General features: G+C 46.6%; 1 protein-coding gene across 1 annotated transcript in view; it reads left to right on the top strand.

Moving 5' to 3' along the window:
* Positions 1-9,026: 9,026 nt before the first annotated feature.
* The window catches only part of SNRNP200 (small nuclear ribonucleoprotein U5 subunit 200), a 468,968-nt gene continuing 460,770 nt past the window's right edge, over positions 9,027-17,224 (top strand). The window contains exons 1-2 of the mRNA XM_085634342.1: positions 9,027-9,246; positions 16,084-16,247. Of these exons, the coding sequence (XP_085490468.1) occupies positions 9,202-9,246; positions 16,084-16,247 (209 nt within the window). The 5' untranslated portion in view covers positions 9,027-9,201. The remainder of the gene's footprint in view (positions 9,247-16,083; positions 16,248-17,224) is intronic.

Raw genomic sequence — 17,224 nt, 5'->3', positions numbered from 1 at the left:
GCATCAATAGCTTGTGAGATGGACACAATAATTTGTGTGTCGTCGGCGTAAGACACCAGTTGTAGGCCATGGGATCTAATCAGGGCAGCCATGGGGGTGACGTATAGATTGAAAAGTGTCGGTGACAGAGCCGAGCCTTGTGGGACCCCACCTGGAAGGGAGAATTCAACAGATTGTAGTCCGTTCCAAATCACTTGGTTAGTGCGGGTAGTAAGAAAAGAGGTGATAAGGGCCAGGGCAGGACCGGTGAAGCCTAGGGAAGTAAGTCTTGTTAATAGGACGGAGTGATTTACAGTATCGAAGGCCGCTGTAAGATCTAACAGTATCAGGGCCGATCTCCCGCCTTCGTCCATGGTTTTACGAATTTTTTCGGTAGCCATGATAAGGGCTGATTCAGTGGAGTGTAGGGGTCTGAAGCCGTGTTGTGATGAATCAAGTAGCTTCTTTTCCTCCACATGCCGCATTATTTCCTGGTTCATGGCTTTTTCCAAGATCTTTGCGGGCAGCGGCAGACAGGAAATGGGACGATAGTGTTTGGGCTCAGAGGGGTCAAGGGTGTCCTTTTTAAGAATGGGTCTGATGCAGGCCATTTTCCAATTTTTTGGGAATTCTCCTTGAGAGATTATTTTATTGAGCAGGGGGGTCAAGATATTAGCGATGGTCTCAGGGATTAGATGCAGTACATAGGGGGGCAGGGGTCCAGCGGAGAACCAGATTTCATCTGGGTGATAAGATCGTGCACTTGTTGCTTCTCGAGTGCGGAGAAGCTGGAGAAATAGGGAGGGGTTATAGTGATATGTTCAGTTTCGTTCATGGATATGGTGGATACCATGGTACAAAGATCATCTGAACTGCTCCTAAAGAGTCTCCAGGTGTCAAAGTGTTTGTCATGCCTTATGAGGAGACATATGCTTGCTCTAGATTTTCTCTCAAGATCCTCCTTGAAATCCCCAGAGCACTGAAATGTACACCACACCAACTACCAAGCAGGGGTAAACTATGCTTCCACGTATAAATCATAGCATGGCCAACATACAGCAATTCACCAGCGCTCCAGATTACAGCCGCTCATGCCAAGGACATATTCTAAGCTGCACGAAACAACATGCCTACTTATCTCTTCACATCATTCCAACTGTGTCATCTGTATTTCCTACACACAAGATGAGACCACATGAGAGGCAACTAACAAGCACAAGGTTTTTGCCATGCCTAAAGTCAGTGGGAAATTGACATCCCCCATGTACCCATTATCCACAATCTATTATCGTTAATTCGTAATTTTTAAATTCAAAATATCAATTAATTGGGAAACTGGATTTGAGCAAATGAAAAGTCCAGAAAAAAATATGTGAAGAGGAGGACGCACCTCCATTAATATTTTGAAGTGCACAAGTTTGAATTTATGATAATTGTTAATATAGTAAAAATGTCACTTAAATGTTTAAGATTTGCATAATACAATTATTTTTCTTACAGTGTAAATGTATTACTTAACTGATATATCTTTCTTGCCTTTAGACTTTTAAAACATTGCGATCTTCTTGTAAGAACTGTAATGAGCTGAATAATCCGATAATTATTGCTTAATGTTTTTTGTACACATGTCACTGAAATCAATAAAAATATTATAAAAAATAAATTTTAAAAAATAGCGATCTTTGAAAAACACACATATGCGTGGAAATAAATGTTGAGCATATAAGTTAAGTCTATGGATTGGGTTTTGATGTGATTCAGATATGAAACAATTGATGGCATCATTTTGATTTAACTATAAAATAAATGCAAGACTGGACATAATATGATGTGTATGCAGAATTGTATTTAAAAAGGAAAAGGAAAACAAACATGGAAAAGGAATTTACAACTAATACAAGTGAACTTGGACTGCGTAATAAACCAGCGTAAGTGAAATGTTCAGATTGCATACATTCTGACCTGAATTTCTTCAAAGTGGTCTCTGATTTGACAATTCAAATAATTCACAGTGAAGTAAAGTGAGTTGCCTAGGATCACGCAATTTGGACGAGTGGGCAAGCCAGGATTTGAACCAAGGTTCCCCTGTTGCACATTGTGCAGTTGAACAACGGGAAAAGTATTTCTTCTATCTCCCTTTTAACAGGCAACAAGTATGTTTTCTGTCCAATTGTGTCAAAACCTAAATTAGTACCGGGCGAATTGTGTTTATTCAGTCTGAAGCGCTATATGTATAATATGTCAAATATTTTTCCTGAGAAAAGTAGTTTTTTATGTGTAAGGGAAGGCAGGAGACAATCTTTGTTAGTATCACTGCCTCCCCGTTACTTCTGAGGCTGTAAAGAGGGAGAGGGGCAAAGGGTCAAGTGACGCATTACATGGATTACAAAACAAAGAGAACGGCATTCCCACTGTGTGTGCTCTCAGATGACAGATATTAAGTGTGACACACGAGTAATATCAGCTCCGTTTAGGACTGTGAGAAGTTGGCCTGGTATATGCTGACCACTAATTAAAGTGGGCACCTTGTACCAGTCCAAACAACCCTTATTGATGATTAGGTTAAAGACAACCTTTATTGAAAGCTATCCTAGTGGTAGCTATGGAGAGCAGCCTTCAGGCTAAGTCGCGAAGGAATGTAAAGCAGCTTGTTTTACCAGATTAGAACCTCCTGAATGACCAAATTGAAGGAGAACCACACAAGGAATATATAAAATATATGTATTTATTACTAAACACTCTTTACTAACCTCTATATGAGATTAGAGAACAAAGCACACAATATTAAATCACTAGAACGACAGTAAATAGCACAGTACATAGTGGGCTCCAGGGGGAGACCAAACCCTATACTAAGAAAGTGGTATAACAACCACGACTTGACTAGACACAGTGCCTAGAGCACGTAGAATCGCTGGGACCCCAAGGAACCACCCAAAGTAGTGGCACAGGGGACCCACGGAGGACGGGTGCAGTGTGAGAACACAGACGCGAGCTCCGTACAACTCTATGTGAAAGTCGCGGTTGGAATTTTAAAGATTAAGGACACTTCGGAGAGGACTTTAAGCAAACCCAGTTAAACATAGAAGGTTCTAAGGCCAGCACCCTTGAGAGTACTGAGATACCCGTGTTACCTATCCCAGAGGAGCCGGGTGCATAGGGGTCAAGTGATGTCGGAAACCTTCATAGTTTTCAATGGTGTGATGCGGAAAAGTGCTGCTGCCAGGAAGATGAAAAGTGTCCGGTGGAATCCAAGCCTGGATACGAGGTGAGAAGAACCTGAAAGCAGAAGGGGACAGAGTCTGGGTCACTTCACAGTGACCAGGGGTACGATAGACGAATGCCCATCAATGTCGAATGTTTCAGGTGAGAAGAGGTGAAGCTTGACCCTGCAGCCACGGGGACCAGGAGATGTCGAACATGACCAAAGTCCGGAGGTGAGCTGTCCCACGAAGGATGTTGAGTGCTGGGGGGTCAGTGTCCGGATTGAACACCAACAAGCCTTGGCAACTGCAACCCACGCGGTCAGCGGAAAGATGCTTCGGTGAGGACCAGCAAGGTCCTGGGGACTCTCCAAGCTATGGAGAGTCAGGGCACATCTGGAGCAACCAGGAAAGCCCATGAAAAGTCAAAGTTACCATCACAGGGACCCACAGGCCAACGGACCAGGGATCGCGAAGGGACTTTGAGCTGAATCACAAAATACCAGCCCACGGAACACTCGTGGAGCGTAGGCTGGAAATCTTCAGTGGAATTACTGCTCGGTGTCAGGACTACAAGTAGCCCAAAGCACAGCTGCAGGGATCGCCAAAACGCATATGCTGCTGCAAAAGTACACGGTGCACAAGGGTTCAGGTTGCACGATCCCCATGAGGGATACGGGCCTCAGAATTGCTGAGAGCGCAGATCAACCTCAGAGACCTCGGTAATTCACCTGCTGTGTTGCAGAAATCTTTGGAGTCCTCAGGAGCTCGGGAGATGCCAACCGGTCAGATGCGTTTAGATGCCTGCCTTGCAGGGGAGTAACTCCTTTACTCCAAGGGAGATTCTTCAGTTGTCCAGCGTCGTGCAGATCGTTGAAGTACTTGGTTTCTGTAGCAGAGTTTAGTCCAGGTAAAATCTAAAGTCCTGCAGTCAGGGGTTCCTACTTTATACCCAAGGAAGGGGCGGGACAAACTCTGGGGACCCACCTATGGGAGGGTCAGGTCAAAGGGGTGGCTACACCCATGTCCTTTGTCCAGTTTCGTGCCAGAGCAGGAGCAAATGGCTCCTGCAACCGGTTTGAGCTGGACTATGCACAGGGACACCAAATGTACCCCCAGTGCAGACATCAAAGCACTCTCAGAATGCACCCACCCAGCCCCAATACACTAAATCCTGTCTGGGAGGTGGACACACCTCCCTGTGACAGGAAACCTATTGTCAAACCTTCCCCTGCTCAAGCTTGGCTCAGCAGCAGGAGGGCAGACTCGTGTCTGTGGCTGGCAGTATCCATTTTGTGATGGCCAGGTCGAGAAAGCTGGTACCGGGTAGCCCGGTATGTCATATTTGTCCCTCTAGGAGGGTGGAATCATACCTCCCCCACCAGTTACTGGCAAGGAGGTATGATTCCAAGGTGTTTGACACCAAACACGACATGTTTCTATGCAGCCGTTTAAAAGTTAGCATTTACCGCGAGGTTATAATGCACTTAAGTATACATGGTTAGCTGCATCGCAAAAAACCCCGGAAAATAGGTTCCAAAGGCTGCAGAGGGGCTCTGCTCATGCAGGGGCACCCTCTCACATAAAACCCAGCACCCTGCCTTCAGGATTGATAAGGCCTGCCATAGGGGTGACTGATAGGTTTATATGTGCAGTTATATAGAATAGATCTAGTGAACCTATATCTAAGTAAGGGGTGCATGCACCCCCTTACACAGGCTGCTGTAGCAGACCTGTGGTGTCATTTTGAATTGTCTCTCAGGGGTGGCACAATACATGCTGCAGCCCCTGGGAGGCCTCTGGGGTGCCTATGCCCTGGGTACATAGTATACCATATACTAGGGACTTATAAGGGTACCCCAGAATCCAATCTGGAGTGTACCTAAAGTACATGCAATCGATTTAGAGGAGAAAGCAGCTAGACTGGGTTCCTGGATAGCAGGATCCCAGTCAATCTAAGTCGAAAACAGTGAAACATCAGCAAAAAGTGGGGGTAACTATAGGAAGCTGGTCCTAATCTCCTACAAGGACACAGACAGCAGAAAGACATATTTTCGTATTGTGTGCGTCCAGTGGGGTTTGTCTTTTTAAACTGCAGCAACCTTCGGCTAACGAGTGGAGGTTTGTTTTTTCCGCCTCCATAAACCCTAGGAATCAGGCCCTAACTTGCAGGCTCTTCCTCTGGAAGTAAAGGGTGTAAAAACCCTGAAGACGGGGCCACCGGATGAAGAGACAAAGGGTTTATTGCTGCTAGTTTCAAGTTATCCGGGACCTTGTCAGGGTAGAGTTTAAGCAGGTAAAAGGAAGAACCCAGGGTTTTTTTTCCATCAGAAATTAAACTCATGAACACAACTTTTTCTTTTGCTGCCCTGGATAAACAGTACTATATCCTGGATTGTGTATTTTGTATATTGCCATCACGTTGCTGCTCGACGATTGTGAGTGCCTTCTGAAATGAGAAAACAATAGCAGAAGTCTCATTATGCTGACTGTGTAGCTGTATGAATTTGTGGGAGTTGAGGGTGTGAAAAGCATATATACGTTTGTCTATCTTCTATTCACTCAGAGCCCCATAAGAAGGTTACAAAACAGTTACAGCAGGAGGCAATTGTGCCAGCCCACCCTGCCTCCAGCAGCACCTAGAAACCCAAATAATAGTAGACTTCGCACTAACTGCTGAACTTTCGCTGCCCTTCGTAATTCGTAAGTTTTAGATGTGTATTCTTGGCTGCCTAAGAGGCCTCGCGTAGTGCATTGCAACCTTCTACTTCTCACCAGTTACATGCCGATGCCAACACTGTGTGATCTTATCCGCAGTGCTTCCCGAAGAGGCCAACCTCCGTATGGGTTTGGAGTCTCCACTGAAAGCATAGAAGGTTAGATGAGTAGAGGGTGAATTAATGAGGCTGAACTTGTGCGTCTGCAGTATTCGCTCATTTCGATGCAGCGCCTGTTATTATCATCCCCATGTGCCTAGAAAATATTCTGGCTCTGGTGTTGACAAAGCTGTGGTTTGGAAGGGACTGGCTTGTGTTTCAGTGCCTGTCAGGACGACTCGGCCCCGCCTTCTCCCTCTTGCCCAAGGCCCCTGCTCGCGCCTTGCTAATCTAACAAACGATCAAAATAAAGGTTTCTCAGCTGCCTGGGTGAGAGGGTGAAAATTAAGCATTCCGCTCAGCACATGTGATCCAATTACAGCTAATTGCAGCAGCAGACAAGGCAGGGACAGTGATAGGGCATTATAAATTATCAGCACAGCTGTGAGGCAGGCCAGGCTGGAGACTGCTGAGGGAATGGGAGGGAGAGCAGAGAAAATACACAAGAATGAAAGGGACCCTGCTCCCGCGTGGATATAAGCTCTATGAGGCTCAGGATGGTTTCAAATACCTGCGGATCTAGGTCTCCAAGGACAAGTCCAGATTCTATGGGCGCAATCTCCTTCCACCCCTGGTGCGTCTTAAGTCTGATGTCTGATGTCCAGCATTGGAAAACACTCCCGCTGTCCCTCTTGGGATGCGCGGCCCTATTTAAGATGATGTCCCTTCCCAGATTCCTGTACGTATTACAAAACACCCACACCAGGTTCAATCCTAGTACTTCAAAGAAATTGATTGCTGTATCCGTGACCTTATGTGGGAGGGCAAGCCCCCGTGTATAGCGACTCACAAGCTCATGCTGGGATGGTTCGACGGGGGAATAGGCCTACCGGACATAAGGAAATACTACTGGGCATCACACCTGGCGGCAATTAACTAGTGTACGTATAGACTGCAGGGTGACCCGGCCTTTCAGATGGACATATATCGGGGGGAAGCTTTGAAGGGGCCTGGTAAGTGCGGTCGTTGAAGCCGGCCCTGACTGGCCCCACCGGCCATGCGGTGCAAGTGTGGAAAGCAGCTAAAAGAAATTTGGGGTGGGAGGGTAAACTCACGAGGGCCACACCGCTCTGGCACAGCGAACAATTGGGCAAGCTACATCGCTCGAAGGCATTTGATCGGTGGGACCTTATAGGCATATCCAGGGTGGGAGACTTGTGGAAGGCAGGTGGGGTGGTCCCGTTTACGCAATTGCAGAAGGAATAGGAGTTGGTGAGATCTGAACACTTTAGATATCTCCAGATTAGACACACCATACGCGCGGTACTCCCCGAGAGTAGCACACTCCCTGAGTCCTCCCCCGTGGAGGACTTAGGGCGAGATGGTACCATGATGTGGCAGGGCTGGAGGACGATGAGTGGTTGGCAGCGGTGGCCTGCCCTCGGGAGGTGGCAATTTTCTCCAGGCTCCCGCTGGTGCAACTTAAGATTGTCCACAGATCCTATCTATCTGCGCCAGTGCTGGTTCATATGGGAGTTAGTACAGATGGGGCCTGTGCCAGACGATGCGGGCAGGAGGGGACCTTTGTCCATACACTCTGGGAATTCACGTTCATCCAGGGGTACTGGGAGTAGGTAGTGGGACTAATGGAAAGAGTACTGGGGCTGAAGATTGACTGTAACATTAAATTGGCCATCCTGAATGTATGGGGTCCCACTGATGTAGGCACCAAAGGCCGAATTTGGGTCATTTTGGGACTCTGGAAGTCGCCGACCACTCCGACTCTTGTAGAGTGGGGCAAAGACATGGGCTGGTGCATGGTCACGGAAAGATAAGTGTATGAGCCAGGGGGTGCCCCAATAAATGGACGCAGGTCTGGGAACGAATGAACATCCATAGGGGAGGGCTATGTACACCTCCTAAGACAAGGGACGATGTTATAAACGAGATCTGAACATGTCTCAGTGGGGCATGGGGAATTTCTTCTGCAGCAGTGATGTTTTAAGATGCACTTGAATAGTAATTGTAATGCCAATGAAAATGTGATTCACTCTTGTTAATGTTATACCTAAAGTTTCAATAAAAAGATTTAAAAAAAAAAAAAAAGTGAAAGGGAAACCAGCACGAAAAGGGCGCAGGGCTGAATGTCCACAATTATTAAAACAAACAACCCAGCAGGAGCCATGGTGGGGGAGGAAGCAGTTAAAAAGGCAGCAGTAACACAACTGTGGCATTAAGTGGAGGTGGGAGGAAGAATGCTATATTAGAATGTAGACAGCTGGGGACTGAAGCTAAACACAGACAAACAGTAACAGAGAAGGAAACCAAGGAAAAAAGGGTCCCCCTAAGAATGAGACATTACTAAGTCCCTGCTCTATGGGAGATACAGACGAGAGAAAGGAGGGATAAAGAGACAGGACTGACTACTAGCAAGCAGGGATTTTTGAAGGACACTGACATGGACAAATGAAAAGCAATGTCAAGAAAGTGGATGGACTTGATGCCCACAGACCGATTACAGCAGGTCTTGGAGACAGCGGCGCTGTCTAGCTCGACCTAAAAATTCTAAAACTATAAACTTTCTTGCACATCATTTCTTTCCATTTTTTTCCTCATAAAAACAAAATAAGGCTATAGATTGTTTAATTTCTCGTTTCTCTCCAGGGGAACCTACAAACCCTGGGTATCTTGCATGTATGCTATTGAACCCCAATGATGTTGGAGGGGAAAGGATGCATGGCTTATACCTTTTGTGAAAATGTGTTATGAAGGTTTAAACATGAGCTACCACTAACCTCCGAAAAGGGCTTAGCACTAGGGTGGGGGGGGGGGAGCCCGAGCAGTCAAGAGGTTAACCAAGAGTATTTATTTATTCACATTTGATTTTTTTTTTTTTTTTAAATATTCTTTGTGGGGACCTATTTGCAAAGCCTCATCCAAGATGGCATCACAATACCCACAGCATCAAAGAAAGAGGACTACAGACATAACGGAAGCGAACACAGGTCTGTGACCCGGAAGCGGAAGTGTAAACCACTCGTTCAGTAATCGTTGCTGCGAGTACTACCTGTGTGTGCAGGGATTAGAAGGACCGGTGCGAAGTAAACAACACCCGGGGGAAGAATACCGAGAGCGGGGTGATAATTGCCAACGCAGATAGGATACACCAAGAGCCCGCGTGGAGGACGTAGCAAGCTGCAGCCATGGCAGATGTTACTGCCAGAAGCCTACAGTATGAATACAAGGCGGTGAGTATGGTTGGGAAGCAGGGTGTTAAAGTGGGTTATATATCAACAGGAAAAGTGTAGTCAGTAAAGCGACGCACTGGAAGCAAACTAACGTCTGTAGCACAAATATCTACAGAGTTCCAGTCTAGGTGCAGATATTGAAGGGCGTAGTGACTAATGGAATATGTTTCTTTATAAGGGCCGGTGTGAGTTGCTGGGAGTATCTAATGTGTTGATGCGGGTGGTGTGATGAGCTGATATGGCGGGTGAATGCCAGAGGCAGTTGGGTGACTGAGTGTAACAGGCAACAGTGAATAAGTGCAACACTGGTGTAAGGTGATCACTGGGCTGTCATTTTAAATGTAATGCGGTTTCGGGGTTAGCGAGGAGGATGGGACCTGGGTGCTTTGAGAAGGGTGGTTACGAGGGAAGACTTGAGGAAGCGTGGTCGTGTAATTGAGGCTTCCCATTGCGGTGGCGTCAGTGGGATAACAACAAGAAGGTGGATCTGTGGGACTGTTTCTGGAGTCTGCTGCGACAACAAATGATGGAGGGAATGCTGAATGAATCAAACATTCACCCCCTAGCCAAGCGATCAGGGTTAAATCCGTCGTTCTTTTGCTCACTACGCCACTCCAATTTGGAACCAGCAATATACAAACCAGTCTTGACCCTGCTCCGCATGGGAACAGTCCAGCTCAAACTTCCAAGCGTAGTTGGGTCCGCAGAGCTGATGCAAGGAGACTGGGTCTGAGAAGCTGATGAGTGAGTGTTGGTCTTAGGGGCTACAGTGGGGAGTGTAGGTCTGAGAAGCTGGCGCAAGTTGAGTAGGGCTGCGGAGAGCAGACCTGTTGCTTGGTAACAAAGCCAGAGGTGCTTAGGAATCGTGGGTGTTGAGTATTAGTGAGAGGGCTGCTAAGCCGTAGGTCTGATTTTAGGAGATTGGGTTATATGGGGGTTGATACGAGGTAGTGTGGGTCGGAGGAGATGGTCAAAGGTTCTGTCATAAGGAATGTGGTAGTCAGGGGCACACGATTGTCTGCGTTAAGGACTGGCTCAAGTAGGGTGTGTGTGAGTTTCTGACCAAGAGAAATTAAGTGTGGTGGGCGGATGTAAGATGAGGTGTACCCCGCTGAAACGAGGAGGGTGGTCTTGAGGATTTGGTGCATTGCACTGATTTAGAGTTTCTGAAAAAGGTAGGGATTACCACACAGTTATGTTTGGGTGAGGTCCTAACTCTGGTGGTATGAATCACTGGAGTGACGGGTATGTATGTATGTATGTATAGATATACTTGTATAGCGCAATGACTGTCACCCAAAGGGCATCCTGGCGCTTAGACTGATGGAGAAAGAAGCCTGCATGAAAAGAAACGATCCACTGTATAAGAAAAATTACGTCGCTCTTGGGAAAAGGTGAGTTTTCAGGGCTTTTTTGAAGGAGGGGAAATCGCCCGTACTCCTCAGTGCAAACGGCTGAGAGTTCCACAGCCTTGCTGCTGTGAATCGAAAGGACCTGCCTCCCAAACGAGTCCTTAAGATTTTTGGAACTACAACCAAACATGCCGTGGCGGAGCGGAGAGACCTACGCGGGACATACCACGAGAACATTTTCTGTAAGGGAAAAGGGTCTTGTTCATGAAGAGCTTTAAACACCAAGCAGAGGGCTTTAAATTCAATCCGCTGAGGGACAGGTAACCAATGGAGGTCCCTGAGCGCAGTAGTGGAGGAGTCCGCGCGCTGGCGTGACAGAGCCAGTTTAGCCGCCAGATTCTGCACGCGTTGAAGTTTACCCACCAGGGTCACCGGGGCTCCCAGAAGTAGTGCGTTACAGTAGTCAAGTCTACTTAGGATGGTACTCCGCACTACCTCTGGTCTTGCCTGCGCTGGGAGAAAAGGCAAGATTTTCCTTAACGTGCGAAGCAAGGCCATGCATGTGGCCACTGTTTTATTAACAGAAACATCCAGTTGAAGGTTGGAGCCAAAATAGACTCCCAAGTTCCGCACACAATTCGTTGGTAAACTGGTGCCCTGGAAGGATGAAGGCCAGAAGTTCGATGGAAAAGGCCTCGGGGTGCTGCCAGATGGGCAGTATAGGACCTCAGTTTTAGAGCTATTAAATTGCAGAGAGTTGTGGCACAGCCAGTCTGCCGTAGAGGTCATGCAGCGATGGAAGGTCTCTTGTGACACCGCCTCCTTACCCTCAAACGAGAAGATAAGTTGGGTGTCGTCCGCATAGTTAGTAACTGCAATGCCGAAAGATTTTATCAGCTTAATCAGGGGGCGGAGGTAAAGATTAAAAAGGATAGGGCTAATGGCTGACCCTTGAGGCACACCCTGACCAACGCTTCTGATGGCTGATTTGAACGGAGGAAGGGCCACTACCTGGTGTCTATTATCCAGATAAGACGTCAGCCAGTCCAGGGCCAAGCCAGTCACCCCCACTTCCTCCAGCCTCCTGAGTAAGATCACATGGCTGACCGTATCGAACGCGGCCGACATATCTAGCAGCACTAAAAAGGCTGCCCGACCTTGGTCGGCACGCGTCCTGAGGTCATCGAGCACGGTCACTAATGCTGACTCTGTCCCATGGGCTGGTCTAAATCCAAATTGAGCCACATCCAGACAGGCATTACTCTCCAGAAAGCAGGAAAGATGTTTTGTGGCCCATTTCTCCAAGATTTTGATTGGAAAGGGGAGAAGGGAAATGGGCCTATAATTGGCAGGGCAGGAAGGATCCAAGGTTTCCTTTTTAAGGAGAGGAGACACCACTGCCAACTTCCAGCAATCCGGTACTCGCGCAGACCTGAGGGATTGGCAGCAGGTCGCGAATAATGGCAAGAAGAGTTCTGTCCGGAATAGCTTCCAAAATTTATGAGGAAGTGGATCAAGGGGAGAGCCAGAAGAGACGCTGGCGGCCAGAGCACTAAATTCCTCAAAGCATGGTACCGGGAAACAATTAAGGCGTGCTGAGCCAGCATCACCCTCCCTATCCGATGTCAAGGTAGAGGTGAGCAAAGGCTGAGTGCCAGAGCTTGATGAAGTGTCAAGATTGCTTAGGATGGTAGCAATCTTCTGCTCAAAAGCCTGTGCCAATGAGTCGCATAAAAATTGAGATGCAGGGACAACATTAGCGACACAGGTAGGGTGTGAGAGATCTTTAACAATTTTGAACAGCGCCTGGGATTTATTTGCTGCCGACAATAGGGAGTCCTCTAGGAATTTAGCTTTGGCACGTCTGATCTGTGCTTTATAAGTTGCCAAAGTTCGCTTATAGCAAGCTCTGTCTGAATCCCGGTATTGTTTCCTCCAAGCACGCTCCGTCCTCTTGCACTGGAGTTTAGATTGGAGCAGTTCCTCTGAGAACCAAGGCATTGCACGAGTGGGTCTATCTCTGATTTTGCGAAAAGGAGCTAGTGAACCTAGTGAAGCCACAATTTGCTGGCTAAGCATCTCATAGCTAGCGTCCACGTTGTCTCCTAACGAGAAGCCCGACGGCAGCAAGGCCGGCAGGGGGGACTGCTTCACAAGCTTGGACCACTGTCTACCCACCCTAGTAGTGCCTAGGCTACCTTTCTTCATGGAGTCGGCGGAAAGAGAAAGGGTAAAGTGAACCGATGCGTGATCTGTCCAGCATTGGGATAGGATTTTCCGAAGAGCTACATTCTCTGTATCCGCAAAAATCATATCTAAGGTATGACCTTTTGAGTGAGTTGGCAGGGTAACTAGCTGTTTCAGCTGTACATTACTACAGGCCTGCTCCAAATCTTTAAAAGCAGAATCCATTGGACCATCTGGCCATAGGTTGAAGTCTCCCAATACCAAGAGTCTGTTATGGGAGTTGGATAGGTCATAGATCAGGTCGATGAGCTCTGTTACCTCTGATAAGGAGCCAGCCGGGGGTCTATAGCACAGCAATCCAGAATATAAAGCTCCTCCTGGACTGTTTAGGGAAAAACCCAGTAGTTCATGCCCCGAGATGGCCTTGACGTCAATCTGAGAGAGACATAAAGTGTCTCTGAAGATAATGCCAACTCCACCTCCCCTGGCTCCCACCCGGGGTTTGTGTTTGATTTTATAACCTGAAGGACAGGCTAGGCCCAGATCCACTGAGCTATCAGCTCTGGTCCAAGTCTCAGTCATAAAGAGTATGTCAATATGTTCTGACTCAATGAGAAGCACAATTTCCTCATGGTGTTTGCACAGTGATCTGACATTTAGTAGGCCACATGACAATGTTTCTGGGCATCTACTAATGTTGTGTAGTCCAGGTGGGGGTAAAGTCGTAGCGCTGGGTTGTAGACTTAGGAGTTCCTCACGGGAATAGCTTACCACACCCATGGGCACAGGGGCAGCGGTTCCCGCGTCCGTCGCGTTCCGTGCGCGAACGGGCGCAAACGGGCTTACCTCTGGCGCACCTCCGGCGCGACGCTGCGCGCGTACGCTGCGCGCGACCATAATGGCCGTTAAGTAACGTGTGGTGGGCGGTGCTCGTGTGAATCAGTGTGGTTGTGTGCAAGAGATTGAATCTAATTGACATGTTGGCATTTGAGTGACTGATGCAGGATGGGACAGGTGTGAGTCGTGCCTGGTGCCAGGGGGTGTAGTCAGTGGGTGCATGTGTCAGTTTTTCACATTTGTGTTTTTGGGATTAATGGAATGATGTAGATTCGTAGTGTACAGAAAGGTTAAAGCAGTGGGTGTGAAGCCTTTGTCTGGATTGTTATGATGGCCACGGAAATGCTTTCCTGTATATGACTCTTGTTAGTAAGGAAGCACTAGGTGGCAGGAGCAATGGGTTCGATGCAGAAATGTGAATGGGTTGTATCTGGGACTGACGGGGATTCATTAAAGAACTGATGCATATGGGTGGGTGTTAAGCTTTTGTGAGGTTGTCCAAGGGGCATAGCTTAGTAGCGGCCACTGTTGAGCATTGATCAAATTTTGAACTGCCAAATGACAACAGAAACGCTCCCCAGTTGCAATCCCACATACATCCCCACCCCTATACAAAAAGACATCACATATCCAACACTGTCATCCTCACATGTTCATGTTTCTAGACTAAATGGCAATGTCATTAGCCGCACAACCAGGGCATAATTAGAATGCTCTCGAACTATTGAACTGCGCTTGTCTCTGTCACCTAGCACATACAAAATGCCCTCTACACCTAGATAAACCCCAACAATTACACTTGCCCATCCAAACCTTAAAGACAATTCTCATTCCTTCCTCCTAGTTCTGCACTTCCCTTACAGGAAAAACAGAGCGAAGTTCCACTCATATGCCAGATGCACTGCTTGAACGTGTGACTTTTGCACATACTTCAACAACAACTTTTTCAAATTCCAAAAGTATTCACGAATATACTCCAAACGTTTTGATTGAGCTTCATTTATTGTCTTGATTCTTTTTTTCACACATGAGGCAATCGCATTTTCAACAACTTCACATGCCACAGATATGCCTATCCGGGCCTTTTTCTGGGCATGATCGGAAATGTTAACAATTCTCAGATGCAACTCTGATGTTACCCAATGCATTTCGGGCTCTCTGTGGCCCTTCTTCAGGGGTTTGCTACAAGTAAAAGAACAAGGCGATTAAACTAAGGTCTCGAGTCACTCTAATTCACAAGATGCTTTATTGTCAACAAACCCGATTCAAGTTAAAATTGACCCTGTAACTGCGTTTTCCCTCTAAAGACATGAACTTGAAAGCTCCCCATCCATGCACATACCTTCGTTGCTAGGTATGTGCATGGGTGGGTGTTAACTGGGGATTGAGATTACGGGCAACGAGGTAAAGATAAGAGGGGTATTTTTCAACGTTGGGGGCCAGGAAGCATGGGGATAGTAGAATGTGAGAACCGAGGGTTGTATACACTTCGAGTATGGGGGAGCTTTCAAGTTCATGTCTTTAGAGGGAAAACGCAGTTACAGGGTCAATTTTAACTTGAATCGGGTTTGTTGACAATAAAGCATCATGTGAATTAGAGTGACTCGAGACCTTAGTTTAATCGCCTTGTTCTTTTACTTGTAGCAAACCCCTGAAGAAGGGCCACAGAGAGCCCGAAATGCGTTGGGTAACATCAGAGTTGCATCTGAGAATTGTTCACTTTTCCGATCGTGCCCAGAAAAAGGCCCGGATAGGCATGTCTGTGGCATGTGAAGTTGTTGAAAATGTGATTGCCTCATGTGTGAAAAAAAGAATCAAGACAATAAATGAAGCTCAATCAAAACGTTTGGAGTATATTCGTGAATACTTTTGGAATTTGAAAAAGTTGTTGTTGAAGTATGTACAAAAGTCACACGTTCAAGCAGTGCATCTGGCATATGAGTGGAACTTCGCTCTGTTTTTGCTGTTTAATCACGCGTGAATATGGGCAGATCACGCTTGCCAGGTTGCACGCAAAAGGTTGAAAAAGAAAAAGGATGACGTTTAATAATTCAGAATACGAAGAAACAAGAAAGGAGTGCACTGTAACTTATGCAATGCTTCCCTTGCAGGGCCACACTACTAACCAACTATACTCTTTAGGCACCTCTATTTGTCAAACACATGCAGCACTTCTCATATCAGTTTTCCCTGTAATTCAAATTAAGTGGTCCAGGTTTTGCATCTTTTTGGTTGTCATAGATGGACGGTTTTTGTTTGCATTCACGCCGACAATAGACATTTTTGTTCGGATAATGTGGAGAGGCAGATTCTTTGTTTTGAGTGCATTTGAAGAGCTGGTTATGGCGATTGCTTGATGTTATTGGGTGTGTAAACATCTAGTAATGTGAAGACCGCTTTTCGCTTAGGTTGATGTTGATTTTGTAGATGTCTCAATCTGCTCTTATGTATCCTTCTCCAGAACTCTAACCTTGTTCTCCAAGCTGATCGTTCACTGATTGATCGAACCCGGCGTGATGAGCCGACTGGGGAGGTGCTGTCATTGGTGGGAAAGCTGGAAGGGACCCGCATGGGAGACAAGGCCCAGAGGACGAAGCCACAGATGCAAGAGGAGAGACGTGCAAAGTGAGTCTAAGGGGTGGGGTGACTAAGGAAACTCTGTGGAAGTCTTCAGTCTGTAGGACCGTTACGTTTCACTTGTGTTTATTGTCCAAGTTCTGCCACAGGATTGCAAAGAAGGCTTGGTGAATGTGATTTGTTTGACGACTTCTGCATGTTTGAGGTACTTTAGCATTATTCAGAGTCTAAATCATGGGTACTCAAAAGCATTTCGCAGGGGGCCGCAGAGTGTGGCGTGTGTTGTGTGCCCAAGGCCACATTAAGGCCAGCATGGTAGAAGTGGGGCTTTGTGAGGAGATGGGTTAAGGTGGGGGGGGGGCTATTGCTAGCTTGGGAGTGTTTAAAGGAAGTAACTTAATAATTGAATTGGAATGCAATAGAATTGCACACTGTGAAACCAGAAACCCAGGGATCAATCTTGGCTTCCCTATTTCCAAATTGTGTGATCCTAGACAGTTGTCTAATTTAACTTTTCCTCCTTTTTCTTCATTATGATATACAAGAGCACCATGAAATACACGAGGATATGCGCTGTACAAAACCATCTCTCTTGTGTTTGGTTTAATAAACTAATGTTGTCCTTGCCCAGACCACCCAGAAGGTTCTATTTGACAAGTGACTTGCCTCTTAGTTCACTATTGGCATTGTTGTCGGGGTGGGCGGAGGCATGAATGTTTATACGTTAGTTTTAGAAAACTAGCAGTTTTAAAAATACTTCTGAATGCACTGATCTAATAAGGTGAAATGTATCTGCATGTTAATGCAATATACTTTTTGGAATCTCGAAGAGGCGTTATCATATTTTTACACGTGTTGCTGAATGTCTTAAAAATAATGCTTTCCAAAAGTTAAGTGTGGCAGGGCACCCTATTTGCTGCTTCTCTTTTACTTCACTCTTGCCATGTATTTAACATCTTTCTCAATGTTACTGCATGATGAAGTAAACAGAAGCCAAGTGCAGTTATTCTGCTGAGGGCCGCATG

This window comes from Triturus cristatus, chromosome 11, assembly GCF_964204655.1.
Source record: "Triturus cristatus chromosome 11, aTriCri1.1, whole genome shotgun sequence".
Taxonomy (NCBI): Eukaryota; Metazoa; Chordata; class Amphibia; order Caudata; family Salamandridae; genus Triturus; species Triturus cristatus.
This window is presented reverse-complemented; position numbering and strand designations above follow the sequence as displayed.